The sequence below is a fragment of the Rhagoletis pomonella genome, unplaced genomic scaffold (genome assembly GCF_013731165.1).
Source record: "Rhagoletis pomonella isolate Grant_MI unplaced genomic scaffold, Rhpom_1.0 Rhpom_scaffold_00005, whole genome shotgun sequence".
In the NCBI taxonomy this organism is placed as follows: Eukaryota; Metazoa; Arthropoda; class Insecta; order Diptera; family Tephritidae; genus Rhagoletis; species Rhagoletis pomonella.
The window spans coordinates 22,966,770-22,984,834 of record NW_023458559.1 but is presented as its reverse complement, the minus strand read 5'-3'; the positions used below and the strand labels follow the sequence as shown (position 1 = coordinate 22,984,834).

The 18,065-nt window shown below is 33.7% G+C and overlaps 1 protein-coding gene across 1 annotated transcript in view; it reads left to right on the top strand.

The window, feature by feature from the left end:
• LOC118738771 overlaps window positions 1-18,065 on the top strand; it is a gene marked incomplete in the record, with an annotated part of 347,848 nt that overhangs the window by 286,184 nt on the left and 43,599 nt on the right. The window contains 1 exon segment of the mRNA XM_036469734.1: window positions 16,412-16,423. Within this exon segment, the coding sequence (XP_036325627.1) occupies window positions 16,412-16,423 (12 nt within the window).

Here is an 18,065-nt window from a genome sequence, read left to right as displayed (position 1 = left end):
TTTTTTCAAATCCAAATTCATAATCATGAATAATCTATTAGAAAACAACTAAATTTTTGCCTGAATGAAAATGTAGCTGTCAAATTAGCAAACTGGCAATTAATAGCATGCAATATTTCTTCAAGTGCAAAAGTCAGCAATGAATTTTTATTGAATAACACGGAACAACTGAAAATTGACTAGTAGAAATTTATTAGGGCAACGTGTGTTTGGGGTGCTTGAACCCGCATTTTCTCAAAAATCTGACGTGGGGGAAAATTTGTATTACCAGATTCTTTTCTTCTAAACGGCTCTACGGATTTAGCCAAAAATATTTTACGCACAACCTTTGTAGCCCCAAGTCGAATCCTAAAATAAAAATTTAATAGATCAGGCCATTTAAAGTTAGTTCAGGTACCGCGTGCGGATACAATAGTAGGAAATCGGTTATTTATGTTTTGAATACGTTTTCTATAAACCTTTGTAATTATGATTTAATTTTTCAATATCTTCTTTTACTATATTGATAAAAAACATTCCAGAAATTATGGTTTTTGGTAGAAGATCTTTATCATAGAAGACTTTTCTGTATATAAATACATATGTCCCCAATCATGTGGGGGTAAACTGTCAATTGCACGACAGATACCAAACTGCAACGTTGTTGCCGTAGAGTTGGCGTTAAAGTATTAACCGAATCCCTGTGGCTGTGGCGGTAGCACCCGTACTCCGTTTACTTGCCCCCGATTCGGCGAAATGAAACAACGAATTTTTCTTTACTTATTTGACTAAATCTGCTACTTAGTACTGCAAATATGATGCATTAAAATGCGTATAATCTTCGATTAGGATAAAAATGAACTAAGAATTGTAAATATATATATTCTATTTTTTACTTTTTTTTATTTTTTATATATTTTAATGTTGCGCGGGCCTCTAGGCTGGCGCCTATGTAGGTTATGCTTAAACGCGGCCCACCATGTTGTATGTATAATCATTTTCGCCTGTCGAGAAATAACTGAAATGAAAGCTGTAGCAGCGAAAGTATTTTTTTTTATTTCCCGCAAGTTAACATAAATATGTAAGTAAATAGTCATGTTACCGTCGGTAATACTTATCAACCCATTGCTGAAGTGAATGTGCAACACGCCCCGGAAGCGGTAAGAAACTATTTCTTAAACTACGATTCCCCGTTTCCCCTTATTCCTTGCCAATTTGCAGCTTATTTGCAGTTATTAATTTTAAATGGCTACTGTATAGCACTACAGTGCCGTCAATCTGCATTACCACAATTCAAGTTACTCTATTATTCTATCATTGCCACAAGCACAGTTGCAGTAACCACTGCGACTAATCAAAAAAGAGCTAAAGAGAAAAAATATCACATAAAATACAGTTCATAGACAAGAATCTGAAGGACATTTGCAGTTAGCTGAAATGGTTGGCGCTGATTACTGTCAATATTTGTTTCAGCTGGTGCTGCTACCACGGTACACACGGCCGCTTGCGGTCAACAGTCATTGCATAAGCTAAAAGCCTCCGCATCAATGCCAACAAAACAGCAACACTAAATGTTTCCCACTGAACATTTTTAAATAAATGCAGTTGATCCGCAACTACCGAATGCGGTGGTAAAGAGTAACCAGCGGTCGTGAATTCGTGCAACGACTACGATTATAACCGCCACAGCAACAAAACTAAACAATAAGCGGAAACCATGTTTAACTTTCTCCAGCCAAAGCTGGCTGGCGGCAAGGAGCCCTCCACTTGCCCGCCAACAACTAACCAGTTTTGGTGGCGGGGTTGCGTTGATATTCAATGCTTTATCCACATTCTGGTGTGCCGACATTGGCAATTAGGGAATTGTTTGGATTTTTATTATGCAGCTGACGTGTCTTACCGGTATATCCGTGAAGCTGTCCCTCACCATCGTTGCGCGTGTGCGCTGAAGCATGCCTACCCTCAGCAGCTTTTTCTAATTCAGCGGCGGGGCAATCCGCCACCTTCTGCAGTCATTGGTGGTCATCAGCGCTGCGATTATTTTTAAATTCTCAGTTCTTGCACCGCAGCGGAAACGGAAATTGGATTTGTTACTATACTCTCACGCTCACTCTTTGCCTATTGCGCTTCTGACCTGCTGCTGCCTTTTACAGCTTTTCAACATTTCAGCATCGCCTTTTACCATGGAGAATCAATTTCTTAGCAGAGTATTTTTTAAGCCGCTTATGTTGCAATGTTTTTACCGGATTTCTGTTTCACACCAATCCATTGGGAAGTTAAAGAATGAAATGACTGCAGAGAATCCTGAAACTACAATTGCGGCTGCAGCAACTGTGAATTGTGTAGTAGATTTTCTTTTGTGTTCTTTTTGGTTTGAAAATTAGGATGGTAGCTTTTTGCGAATTAAGAAGATTTTGACTTGAATTTAAAAAAATTTGTTGAGTCTAATCTTTAGTAATATCTTCTTATTCGCCATTATTTATTTGCATTTTACTTACTTAAGTTTTGGAATTGACGTAATACTTTATTTATTATTTATTATTTGCTCTCTTTGTAACAGCGGCTTCGGCATTTTACGTCTGGTGGCGAGGTAACAGTCACGTAACATTAAACTGTTTATGATATCAATTGTTTTCCTTAAATTTGGTTTTATCTTTCCTAAGTGGTTAGTGTTTGATCCCATCCGTAATAAGTTGAGATTGTATGCAAGCATGCATATTTACATACATAAATATACAGATACAGTAGAACATAACACAGTGTATGGGCCAGAAGAAGTTCATTTCGGTCCAAGCGATTTTGAACACTCACTAGAACAGTATTTCACGAACTGAAAACAGTTAAATCGGGTTTTCTATAACTCTTTTATTTTATGTCCTATTTTGTATACATATAATATAATTATATGGGAAAATCTAAAAAACAGGTACATGTTCAAAAAAAAGTAAAATTATATAATTTGTGGGCACACCAATGTTTTATATATAATCCTATTCGTAATCTCTTAATAAATCGATAAATATAAGTGTAATTCATTTTCAAATGCTTCAAAAGTTAGACGAGGAATAAACATTTAGATCGCTGAAATAGAAAACAAAAGAATAAGTTGGGTTCAAATTATGCTGTGCAAGTTGTAAATTTGAGTAGAGATTTTGAAAGTTGAACTCACTTCATTGGGACGTTGTAAATTCAATCCCCCCTTTTTTCCAGATTGGCTCCGGCTTTCGAGATAACGGTATTTGAAAATTTGATTAAATTTTAACTATTTTATAAAGAACTCCCTCAGTTTTGAAGTTATTTTACTAAAATTTTACACATGACTATGTCCATGAATATGTCCTTAACTAATTCTGAAAATCATCGAAATAGGCTACCTTTAACAAATAGCTTCCATACAACTAATTATTCAGATATGTGGTGTGGGCTCTAAAGACAAAGTTAAAAAAAAAAGTTTATTTAATACCTCGCTCAAAATATTCTCACTACAGGAAGTATCCTCATTAAAAGTAGCAAATCAGGAGTTTTAAACACTTCTATTAGAAATTTGTTTGAAGAATTTTACAAGTATGTGTAATGTTACAAGGACTAGCAGTTACAAAATGAGTTAGATCGTTTTGACATATTTTACAAATGTACCTTCAATTAAGATGTCTTTGGAATAAAAATTACGCTCACAATTAGATCACAGAATATTTTATATTTAAAAGAATAATTTCTCTGAAAGCGCACCTCTTGTTTGGGTATCAAATTATTCGAAATTGCTTCTGAAATAAATACATACTTAAAAAGTTTTTAAAATGAAATGCTTCAAAAACTATATGCGGTAAACCGAAAATTTTGACAATGGTGAAAAGTAGAGTTACACAATTTGAGTTACCAATTTGAGTTGCCATTTAGTTATTTTTTAAAGCACACTTTATATGCCTACTACAAATTAAGTGTACGTATAAGTACTAATTGCCCATAAAATTATAAAACCAGAATATGGTGTGCTTCAAAAGTTATGACAGAATTAATTGTTCACCACTTAAAAATTACATTAAAAATTTCCTTGTTTTGATATTTTTTAAAATTTAAAACATCTTTAACTCAAAAATTGATTTTAAATTTTGTTGGGGCGGCAGGTATACGTCTATGGATATATATATATGATATAGTTGACAACAATGAAAATAAAGATAAATAACACAAAGGTTACCTGTCTTTAACATTTACCCATATATATGTATGTATGTAAGTTACCGGCCGAATCCGATCTTAGGACAAAATAGTTTGGTGGCACGCTTATCTTAGACAATGCGTTATCTTCCGTTTCGCGTAAACAAGATTCCATCGGGAAATTGTATTTAAATGAAAACCTAAAAAATGTATACTGAAAAAGCAAAAATAACAACTCGTGCTCATATACCCGTAGTTGTGTATATAACGTATACGCCACGTAGCACCATACACAGTCAGCTACCACGTTTACTCGCACGCCTTAAATTAAAAGTCAATAATTTAAAGTAAGTAAATATTGTCGTGAAAGATTTTTACACTGTATTCCTTATATTACTTTCTTCATGTTTAAAACAATTTTAGAATGAATTTCGAGAGAGCCAACAAAAATTGTTAAAATGGAATTTTAATTTCTCAAAACAGTCATCTTTTACTCAATGTATTTTTTTTTTCATTTGGTGGCGCACTAGTTTTATTACACTAGATTCGTTGGGTTCGGCGAGAAGAACATTTTGACCATTTAATTTTAACACTTTCAATTATCTACTTTTATTTTTACGATTGGCCAAGTAACGTCCAATATGTATTAAATAATGTTGCTATTATGAATATTCAATATTGCCAGATAGTTTCTGTTGGCATCTCAGAAGACTGAAAAAGTGGCCTAAATTGTTGCTTGGCTATCTAAACGTAAAAAAATCAGCAAAAATGGTATAGCTTATTATCAAAGATATCATAATCACTGCTATATCGAAGAGTACCAGGTGTCCAACAATTATAAATAAACCGACAAGGCACGTATTTTGACCTTCTTGAATTTTTAACAGCTTTAAACGTATTAACGACTCGACGGATTTGTTCTATTTTCTCCCTTCCTACTGGGTATTTATGTAGAATGTCTCTGGATAAAATATTAAAAGCAGGGTTACCAGATATTTGAAAATTATTAATTATTCAAAGGCTCCACAGTAGGGTTGCCAGATTGGCTTTTTGACCCTGATATTCAGGGGCTTCCGATCGAATCTCGGGCCTCAGGGTTTGCCACAAAGTTCTCAGGGTTTGGGAAGAGTTTGAAATTTTTATACATTTGTGTTTTTCATGCAACAATTCTATTTTTACTCAAAAGAAATTTACCTACATACGGTACTCTTTTCCCGTATGGTATGTTTATCTAGCACACTCTTGCATGGAGGGCGCTTTTAAGAAAATGTCCCTTCGTGGTTTTAAACCTGGGAAGTCATGCTTCGTCGAATCAGCGACGCAATACTGGTTAGCAACTAAATTTTTGCGTGTAATGCAATTATAAATCATTTGTAATAACTTAGTTAACGGAATAAAAACTCGACAACTTAAAAAAAAAGCTTTCCAAAAGCATTTCAGTGCAAACTTAGTCGTTGGAGATTAATCCGATTATTTTTTGTCGAAAGCGACAAAACTAATTAACATCTTAATTTTTAAGCTTTAGGCAGTCTAGCAGTTGAAAGCCTTTATTACTTCCTATGCAATCTTCATCATCGTCTTCAATTGGTTCATCTGCGTAAAAATATAATATATATAAATACCCAAAATGTTCTCGTTTTCAGGTACAGCTAGTAACTGAATGACTTAAGAAGAAAGAGGCAACTTTTTGCTTTTATGCAAGACTTATATGTATGTGAATCAGTTATGTCCATTGATTTGTTAAAATATCTTCTAGGGTTGCTGTTCGACACAATTTCGTACAATTAAATTCCTTGAAGTTGTTGTAACTTAACTCTTATGTTTTGCTTCTGAATCTACTTCGCCTAACATTTCTTACCCTTACTGATACTTTTAGACCTATTAATTACAATTTTATGTATATAAAGTGGATGACATACAAAACCAGTTTTAAGATTTTATATAGTATGTAGATGTCTGCGGAGGATATACAGAGATCACCAAAGCGTTTTGCGTCTAAGGCTAGATGGCAAGACAATGTAATTAGTATAGTTTTCAGAGTATGTATTATAGTTGCTTATAAAGCCCCAAGCACCCCGCAAAGATCTTCAAATGCACGCCGCGCTGTGTTCCCATTGTTCATTGTACCGCAATCCCCTAGTTTAGATTTACCAACTTTTAGCCCCATTTTTTCTTTCGCGTTCTGAATGTGTCTTTTCGAAAAGCGTATTAAGCTTTGTCAGATACAGATAAGATATTTGCAAACACATATCGAAAATTCTTAGCCAAGCATGGGTAGAAATATCCCATACTGTAGTGTATGTGGGTTCGATAAAAAGCTGCACTTATCCTTATTTAAGAGATGATTAAATTAGTAGATGGAACATGATTTGTGTTCGCAATAGTGTTCAAAACTTTACCATACATCAAAGTGTACAAGACTCCTGCGTCTCTTTAATTTTTATGGTCTATACTTTCCACAATTTCTCTTTTCGATAAATGAGCCATACCTACGGAAAGCCAATACAACGTATAAAGAATATGATACTAACGTTGTATTTAATAATTTAAAAGGCGGTGATGCTAACTGAAAATTTTTAAAGATTCTATTTTGATAAAATATGGCCGGAAACGTCTTTTCTTAATATAGATATCTTTGATAGTTTGTTATACATGCAGTGGCTAGCAGTGGCGATAATAGGAATATTGTATTTTACTTAAATATGCAATTTTTATTAATTCAAATTGTCTTTTAAACCAAAAAATTATTCCTAACATACTTTGTTACAGTACTTTTTTTAAGATTTATTGACAGATTAAAAACTTCAAGAGCTAGGTATAGAATTTGTTAATAAATTTATTAAATTATTTTCATAATTAAGGCATACAAAAGCTATGTATTGCAGAGTTTATGGATTCTGAATTTGTTACGTACATAAAAAAAATTTTCTAATGGCATAGTATTTTATTCCACATACTTTATGGTATTTAGATTAAATAACTCTGTTATTTTCAACTTCTAAATAACATTTTTCAGTATTCTGTATGAAATATGAGGGGCAAATTATGTTACTCATTCGCCATGTATATACGCGTCTGACAAAACTTGATTGGAAAACAATAACTATTGGTTACGTGAACTTTAAAGCGTCTAGTAGAAGTTACCGCCAACGGAAGGTGCCTGGCATTATTCAAAGTTGATTTTTGATGATACTCTGTAAAACATATATAAAAATCAGCGCTTAAACTTTAGCAAACTTTTTTTACGTACATTTCCTATCTACTACCTGTAATAGGGCGGCCACATATAATGCTACTTATTCCCTAAATTTCGTTACTCCGAAAATAAGTTCGGTCTGGCGGCCCTAGGAGTGTTCAAAATTGCTGGGAAAAAATTTAACTAGGTTTGGGATACGGTCTAACATACTTGCATACATCACCTCATTGTACTTTCCGGACCGCATTGCTTGCATCACCTCTTTCATGTCCATTTGCAAAAAATATAGATCGCAATTTTATCTGTTTCCTTTTGTAGCATTTATATCTATAGATATCGAGACTCCAAACCCTACTATGCTATGTTTGATTAAGTCTAAGGTGACTTATAGCCCAGTTGTGCATACTTGCACTGCTATACCATTTTTACGTAAAAATCAAAACCCAACAGAATTCTACATGTTAAGTGCCATGCGTTAGGGAACCGCTTACACGCAAAGCCCATTTAACAGATTCCTTAAGTGACAAGTCTCATGCAACGCTAAGTATGCATAACTGGGCTATTAGCATGGTATGCTCTGAAGGTGTCGATATATTGATGCAATTAAACAGTATTTCTTTAGGTATAGGTATAAGCTACAGTTAATAGCAAATCAAAATTAATGCTACAATATTTTATGAAGCCAAATATACGGGTTTAGTCTAAAGCAGGGATCTCACGATTTGTACAGATTTGTATATTTTGGCAGTCACAAAGTGGTTTTGTCTAGACATTTTTATCCATAATGAGTTCAGCACAATAAAAAAATGTCCGTACAACCTCACTCTGTAACTGTGATAATGTGTACAAATGTACAAATCGTGCGGTCCCTGCTCTAAGTTGGCACACCATCTGCATGCGTGTCTAAAGAAAATTTAGATTGGTTGCACTTTTTTCATCACTGATACGAAATTTCCATATCAAGATTACGGCATAAATTAAATTTTCCACTTTTTCGTCAAAAAGTTATTGCCATAGATCTTTAGTAACACTTAACAAACAACTAATGACATATTGACCATTCGAATTACTTTAGTCGCATTGTAGCAGTACGCCAAATGACAAAGAATAAACATGTTCGACAAACACTTCTTTGTGTTAGATGTGTCGAGTAAAATGTATTTATTTTAAAACGAAAAGGTGTCATTCCTTTGTCAAATTTGGGTTGATGAAACTGGCTTCGGTGTATTTGTTCATTTAGAACTATTTCTCCCCAAAGCAATTTTGATAAAGGATTATGAAGGTGCATTTAAAATAAATTCTACAAAAGGCAAGGAAGCTTAAGTTCGAGGGATATCAAACTTTATTCCGTGTTTTCTTGATACTTTATTTGTAAAGAAATTTTATCAAGACTTTTATCAGGGAAAATCTCAGTTCGCATTCTGTGTCAATATTTAATTTTCATATGAAATTTTGATTTGTAAACGTTTGTCCATAGTATTTTCAATATTGATGATTTATCAAGACAAGAGCTTTTGATTTCTGTGCTAGAATCCTAGTTATTGATAACTAATACAACATTCACAAATGATAAAAAATGTTGAATTTATCAAGTGTATAGAATCGAGCTGTTAAAGAAAATAAACCGTGATTTAATTCGGTTAAAAAAATGGCAATTTAAATTACTTACATAAGCTAAAAATTATTTGATAGATATTGATAAAGCGGTTACTGAGGTACAACCTCTTAGTCCCATTAGCTCCTCGCCAATAAGTGCGGAAAGTTTTTTTGAGTAATCTAAATCGATTTATATTTTAATTACGAAAATATTGGTATTCACACATTCTGGATTCCGTTAGCCTTTTTACAAAACAACAATTTTTCTCACAAAGATATAAAACCGTTTGCACAAGTGCGCTTATACGAACAAACATGCGGTTAAACATTTGACGTGCCCATACATAGAGTTTCTGACGATGGTTTCGATAGCTGGAGATGGAAGGGCGATAAATGGTGGCGGACCGAGGAATACTCGGTCTGAGGCCTCTCTGGACGCCTCATTTCCAGGTATTACCAAGTGAACTGGCACCCAGAATAAGACAAGTTAGTTATTTTTCCAACACAATTAAAAAAAAAAAAAGTTTTCATCTGACACGTAAACTGATGCATATTCCCAAGATAAAAGCGATCTAGACACGAAATCCTGACCCAGTGTCAGTTTTATAGCCATTTGTAAAGGTTCGACAGTGTGTGTGCCCGGCATCAGTGCTGGAACTAAGCCAGCGTCCAGCCTCAGGGAACTCAACCTTGCAGAGTCTACTCACCAAAGGGAACAGGAGCGTGCTACTGCGGCTTTAAAAAGGGTACATCTCTGCCCCCAGCAATATCCGCTCGCCTCACTAAAATAAAAAAATTAAAATTTTAATTTTATGTTATCTTTAAAATGCATATACAGTTTCTAATTTTAATAATTAAAATTTTTTTGTTGCCAAAAGTAGTTGGGTGAAATTTCCCCTGTCCGTTTTCCAAGGTACGTCGATTTATCAGGCTAATTAGTGTTAATTGATGATGCCGTGCAATAAAGCCGTGGGAAATAACGCCATATGGCTTTATTTTACTTCACATCGAGAAATAACACCATATGGATTTAATTCCATGGGAAAAGTGAAATAAAGCCATAAGCAAAAATTTAACATATGAGAAAAAAAGCCGTACGATCTTATTTCAATACAAAAAGTAAATGTTGTCTCTTTAGCGGCGGTCCGCGTTGGCTCGCCATCCCGCGCCGTGCTCACGCTCCGCGCCACGCGTCCGGAGTGTTGCTTTGTTCATTCTTCTTGCTTTTGATGATACACATATGTAAATATATGAGGTTTTCTTTCATCCCACATCTCCACCTTCTACAGATTCTGTTAAAAAAGCTGTGGTAAGACAGAAATGTCAGGTGGTGACCGCAAATTTCGACAGTTAAACCAAATCTGTCTTGCCGAACATTTTACCATCGCTGTCTTAACATCAGCTGACATTTCGCAGTTTGACAACTCAGTTTTCATTTTGCCGCGCCATCTACATTGCGTACAGATCGATCTGATTGGCTTGATGCCATTTTGTAAGTGATATGTTAAGATAGCAAGTTGCCCACATGAGAGAACGGGGCAAAGTTAAATAAGAAAGGTGACAGATGTTAAGACACATTTAGTAGAAAATAAAGACGTGGAGTTAAATCGGTAAGATACATTTATATATCGACGCTTAAAGTACAAAACCGCGTATATGAGGTTGCATAAATTATCTTGTGGAGAGTAAAAACACTCATGTTTCAAAATTGGTCTCTCTTTTATAAAGCAATCGCTTTCTGGCTAGTATATTTCAGCACGAATGGATAAGGTTTGAGCCAAGAGCTTCGGTGGGCAAATCCAATTTTTGGCAAAAAAATTTCAGTTACGCGGTTTTGCAGAACGACGACGCTTTGTACTTTAAACGACGTTATATATATGTACTTATATGAGCATGAGTGTTTTTCGTTTTTGTTATTAACAATTTTATACATACTTCAGGTTAATGTGCATCGTATCGACTTTCATTCATATACATACGTACATACATATATCTATACAAATTAATATATATATATATACATATGTATATATCTATGAGATTTTCTTTTAAATCTGTATCTTACACTACACACTTATATAAATTTAAGGTGTGTATAAAATTGCTAATGACAAAACCGAAAAGTACTCAACATTGCAGACGCCATATAAGGAAAACTGGATTACTTTGGAATATAAATAAAGTGGCAGCACTTTAGGCCATTTTGCATTTTCTCGTTTCAGTTCGGGAATATTATTTACTTGTCTTTAGATAACAAAATAAACAACCTTTTGTTGTAAAATTAATGTATTTTTTGAAAAAGCTTTTTAAATAATATATTTTACTAGTGTTTCAAAAGAGAATATTGGTAATTTCATGCATTTTTGAGCGTGCAATTACTCAAAAAAGAAAGGAGCAACATTTCAAAAAAGGATTTTTTAAATAAATTTTACACGGTTAACAATATAAACCCCCCACCTCCGAATTGTTAATACAGGGATAAAAATGCGCCGATTGGTACCCCTCCTGACAGTTTGGGACGTTTTTTTTTGTTTTGGAAATTACTAGAGAATTACCGACTTACTTTATGTACATATGCACACTAGCTGTGCACTAGATAAACATTACACAAAAATTTCTCAAAGGTGTAATAACGCCATAATGGCTTTATTTCACTTCCAAGACTATACGCAAGAATATGGCTTTATTTCTCAATGTAAAGTGAAATAAAGAATATGGCATTATTACCGATGTATGGCTTTATTGCACGGCATCTTAATTGGCACATTTTGATAACCGAACTTTTACAGAAATAAGAATATAAAAATGTAAATATATATATATATTTTTTTAAGAATAAGTTTAAACAGAAATTTTTGTTACTAAAATTAATTTTAAAAGAGTTTGGTTAAGCTACCCCTATTTGTCTTTCAATGTATGTTGATTTTTGAGCCTTACTAGTGTTAAGGCCTCTCCATGTATTCATGTAAACGTGCAAAGTAATGGTCAGGGATCGGATTTTATGTAAATTGCCTTTTTCTGGTAAAGGAATAGAGTATATTCGATTACGAATGTTCACGATTTAGCTTTCCCTTATTCCATATATGCACATTTGATGTTGCCCTTTTTTGCCTTTTTTAAGATATTTTCCTTTAATTTTTTAATGCCTTCTTTTGCCTTTTTTGCGATTTATAGTGCCTTTTCCTGCCTATTTCGCTATTTTATGGTAATGGTAAATGTAGCGCAGCATCAAGAGCAGCAGTATTTAAACCTCCCGTACAGCACATGGACCACTGCACAGTTTGCACAATTTGCACAATTTGCTCTAGTAACGCAATTTAATTTTTATTCTAAGAACTAAGATAGATATCGGGATGAAAGTTTGCACAAATTATGTTTGAATGAATTCTTCTGGTCATGGAATGGGCAAGATCGAATAGCGACCCGCTTACCTATTTACCATAAAATTAAAAAGTCTTTAAAGTTTTCATCAATTTATTAAATCGTTTTGTAAGTACTTGCGCACGGCATAAACATAAACATTATAATGCAATTTCATATTTCTTACAAATTAATTAAGTTTTACTAAATTCAATAAGATAATATGAGGTACACCGGGGATCTAAAATGAGTGCATAGTAAATTTTGTTAAATATTTGCGATGATATCCGAAATAATAGCTATAGCTTCTACCATATGTAAATTGTTGTAGTTTTCCACACAATTTTTTCATTAGAAAAAAGCCTCAAGTTCAATAAAATTTTAAACTTTTTAATCACAGTTTTTAGGAAAATTATGGTTATGCAGGAACGTCGGCTATGAAATTCTAGTTAAACGGGTTCAAGATTTAAGCGGTCAATCGTATTGATTTTTAATAATTTTAATTTTTTTTTGGTGATGACTTTGGCGATATAACAAGTGTAATTTACAAAAACCAGCGTCGATTTTTCAGTAATACTTGAGTGGTCAAAAAAAGTGGATCCTTCTTCATTTTAAATTTTTGGCAACAATCCTCAAAATTTAGTTGGCCAACCAGCAGAAGAAGTCGTCTTACCAAACTTAGAACATAAAAATTGGGACAAGTCTATTTGAAATTCGAGCCAATCTTTATTTATGGTAAAAAACCGCTTTCTTTTTGGGAAAACTTGTGTCCACTTTAGGCTTAATTTCTGAGTTAGGCCTCGAAAATATGATTTTAATTTATCAAATTCTATCATTAGATTCTCATTTTGGTTGTTGGTGTTTCCGACAGGGCAGGAGTATGATATATTGTGGAACGATTTTCGGTCATCCCTTGTCAAATTTGGTTTGGAGGCAAACCGGCTTCGGCGTTTAATTTCTGAACGAAAAATTATACTGAAGATGGCACAACACCGAAACCGGTTTTTCTCCAAACCAAATTTGACAAGGGATGACAGAAAATCGTTCCACAACATATCTGTCATTAGGTCTTAAACTTATATTACCACAAACAAAATCTATTATTCCATCAAGTCTTTCATTTTTAGGAGTCGACAGCCAAAAGTCATAGATTTACCGTTTTGAAATTTTGGGAGTCATGTTCAAAATAGAAAAGAAATGTATGGGCGCCGCAGCTGGCCGCTGTATTTCGCGATATAAGAAACATTTCGTCTACAAAAAAAGTAAATAATAATAAAATTTGCTACTTACAAAAAAGGTTTAAATTTATGAGCTCCAAAAAAATACTCGGTGATCTTTTCTTATATTTCACGAATTTGATTTGTTAAAGAAAATCACAGAGAGAGAGATACGGTCTTATAACCCAATAGTAGGTTAAAGTACAACTTTAAAGACGTCTAGAAGATTGCGTTGATTCTTAATAATTTGTTTGGCTGACGGTGTTATGCATTTTCTTCCATATAAAGGGTGCTCGACAATGCTGGAAATTTCTTTTTATATGGAAGAAAATAAGGACTGCCATTTTTGTGTGATGCAAACCCGACACAATTTTTTGAAAATGTCCTAAACACTCCAACCCCTCCTCATAGCGCGAAAATACGCACACTTGCGATATTATCCACAATTTTTTACATACCACCTTGACTCTTTGAAACAATATGCGGAATTGAGTCTAAATCATGCGTTTTACAATGAAATGATTTTGAAAATTTTTCGGAAAAATTCCTGTTTTTGTTGAAAAATATATTTTGTCGAATTATGCTTAAAACATTTTTACCAATAGCATGTAGCTTTCCATATTATGAAAAAATAGGTATTTCCAAATTTTGCAACCGAAAATTCGCCAATTTCGTAATATTTCGCAAGCTCTAACAAATAAGAAAAATATATAATGGAATACGGAATCAGCGATAAAAAATTAGTATCGAGTAAACTTTTGGAATTTTGTTACCTTAATTCACAAAGGCCCAACAATTTTTTTATTTGACAGAAGCAAAAAACATTAGGGGTATTCTCTGAGTCTTGCAAAGCCCTTGCACGGTGCACGGATTGCACGGTTTGCAAAGCTGTCCCATACGAAAACCGGTTTTAACCGTGCAATCCGTGAAATCTGTGCACCATGCAAGGGCTTTGCAAGACTCAGAGAATACTCCTATTATAAAAGAGTATCAAAAATAGTTCGGGCTTTCTAAAAAGTGTCCTGTAACTCCGTTGTTTTTGGTACTAACACTTTAAAATTTTTATTGAAAGTGTATTTTAATACATCCTACTAAAACCTGTGAAAAACGCAGTTTTGAAATATGTGTTGATTAGGGCCTTTGTGAATTAAGCTAACGATTCGCTTCTGCCTATATTTCAAATTATTACAAGTGGATTTTGATAGGCAATGCATTTTTTTCTTATTGATTTTCTTTTGGGCTTTACTTCTTTTATAAATATTGGGAGGCTATTTCCGATAATTTGAATGCCGTCAGGCGCTTCCTTATTTTTTGTACCTTTTATGAGCACAGAATGGTATTGAAACTTCGGTCTGATGTTTGTAAGTACCAGAATAAGAAGATACCCATGAAAATGTATACTAAATGATAAGAATGTCGAGCTGAGCCAATTTAGCCATGTCCGTCTGTCCGTCTGTTTGTATGCAACTTAGTCTCTCAGTTTTCGAGATACCGGACTGAAATTTGATAAATATTTAAGTGTATTTTTAGAATGTTTTAATCATTTGTCGGAACCGGAAAAGTCGGGCCACTATTACATATAGCACCCATACAACTGATTGTTCAGATATGCGAATTTTCGTTATAACTTCTCCATTTATGCAGCTAGGAACTTGAAATTTCGTACTATTTTCACCCATTACTAACAGAATACTTGCAGTGAAAATTACAAAAATCAGGTCAATGTAACCTATAGCCCCCATACAAGTGATTGTTCAGATATGAGATTCTTTGTTGTAACTCCTCCATTTATGCAGCTAGGAAAATGAAATTTGGCTCTACTTTCATTCATCATTATAAGGTATATCTTCCATACCTCTGATTGTTTAGATGTGATTTTTTATATATGTAACTCATCTACCTATGTATGCTGTGAATATAAAAATTTTGTCAAATGTAATAATCTGTTAAAGTAAAATTTTCTGATGTTCATGAAAGGTATGAAGCGTTCGGCATAGCCGAAGACAGCGCTGCTCTTACTTGCTTATTTTTTGTTTTCGAACCATGAAAAGCGTAGTGAATGAAAAATTTAATAAGGAAAATTTCAGAAAAACAGCCAGAAACGTATCCGTTTCTGCCACAAACTTTTTTCCTTTTTTGGATACCTTTTCAGAAATTTTGCTAGCTTTAAAACGATAAAGTCTCTACGATGCACACAACCCGAGATATAATGATTTGAAGTAGTACATGATAAGTCAGAGTAACGAAAAAATGCAAACATTGACAGATCATATCTCCGAAGGAAAAAAATATATAAAAAAAATCCTCGAACACGTGATAGCTTATTTCACTCGTAAGAGTGCCACCAAATTTGGTGTCCGATATGAAAAAGAATGTCTCATAGGTACATATCGACTGCTGAGTGGAAGATCGACCTATCTCGGCAGCCAGTTCGAAATCGCGCATCTCAAAAATCTTTTCAAGAACGCGTTAATTCAGAAATTTATTGAAAAACAGCCCTATCTCAGAATTTGGTTGAAGAACGCCCTATCTCACTTCAAAATGTATTGAAAATGTGTTGATATAGGGCGTTTTTGAATCGGCAGCTGAGATAGGGCGTTTTAGAAAAGAATTCTAAAATAGGCCGTTCTTGAAAAGTTTTTTGAGATAGAGCGTTTTCGAGCTGGCTGCCGAGATAAGTCGATCTTCCACTCAGCAGTCGATATGTACAATATTTCGAGGTATATATATATATATGTATTTACAAATATGCCTAAGTTGCCGGTATTTTTAATTAAATCAACCATTTCCATCTCTTTCCTTTTATGTCTCTTCTGCATCTTTCATATTTTACGCAAATAACGCTTCATTAACATATAAATTCGCAATTAAAAACAACGAAATACTGCTTACTAACAACAAACAGTACGACCAAAAAGTAAGTAGAAGTAAATGCGCTATAATCCGCCATAAATCCTTGCTACCATTCATTCTTTAAACATACAAACATTTTTTTGCTTTACAAATTTTGAAATTTTAAATGAAAATTTATATTGTTGAAATTTATTATTACCTTCCCAGCATACATATGCACGTGTAGTTAAGCCTCATTGTCATGAGAACACGCTTTTATTTAACAAAACAAACACACATATACATATGTATGTAAATATGTATGTACATGCATGCTATCGCTTTAAGCTTTTTACTAAAATCTTAGTTTTTGTTTCATGTGGTGGTAATGCAAATGGATGCACCATAACTCAGAGATTATATGAGTATAAATGTGTTTGAATGTGTTTGGTATGTGTTTGAATACAGATATATACAAATATACAAAATGGGTAAAAAGACAAAGGAAAACTCTGCTTAGATGCTGACAGTGCATTCCCTAATGCAACATATATATTTTGAGGGTATGCTGCAGTGGAAATTCGAATAAAAAACTTGCAAGTCCATTTCGATGATGAATCTAAAATCAGAAATGGAACACTTTTTGATGGTAAATACCTTTTTTTACTGGCTTATTTTAGAAACGCTCGCTGTAGATGGGTAGTTAGAGAGGTGTGTACTACCACTCCATGCGACCTCGTTCCATCGGTGGCCCGAGCAGTATTTAAAATTAGAAATGTGTTTTTCTAAAAGTGTTCGCCCCTTGACAGGCAATAAAAACCAATTGCCGTTCGGAGGCGACGTAAAACTGTAGGTCCAACAGGACGCGCACCACAAATTAGAGGAGAAGCTCTGCCAAATACTTAGCAAAATATTTATTTGTTATTATTGATTTATCTTAGAGTCAAAGCAATTTGGTCTCAATTGATGGTATTATTTTATTTGTATTAAAAACTTTGCGCTAGGTAATCTAGAAGAAGCAAAAGTTCGCGCAGAAGTGTTTTTTAACTGAAATGTTGTTTTTGTATAAACTTACTGAATTTAACTTTGTTTGTTTTTCGGTTGCCAGATGAATTACATTTATACAAAAAATTATATTTATGTGGTATATTTGTAGGGATTTTATGAAAAAATGAAATGGCAGCATGATTCTCTCACGGCTCTCTTTGAACTTAGAAATTTAACTTGGAAGTCAAAATGTTATTGTTCTCCAAGTTTCTTAGTGAAGTTGGTCTTTAGGGTAACTACATACATGCGCGTCTCATTTGCCACATAAATAATTTTCAAGTCAAGTCAAGTATAAGTCTTGCATAATTGGGCTTTTAGTTTTATTTGTGTACTCGCACAAATGGATACATGATGTTTAACTATTTGCAATGAAATGTGTTTTCAATCTCAAATCGAATTTGTGTGAATGAATATAAATCGAATTGTGCTGTAGCTGAAGTGCTTGCTGTTATTGGTTAGATTCCAGAAGTTCCCAAATGTTAAAATGTTAACACAAATTTTAATTTTGTATTACCAAACTATGAAAAAGCATTCGAAGTGCAGAAATAAAGCGTATTTGAACGAAAAACCCGCTAAGCAAAGCACCATCTAAAGTAAACAAGTCCCCGCTGCATACTTTTTTCTATAGTTTCGAACCAGTTCTAAATTCGTCATTTTAGATATAGATTTCTAAAAATAAT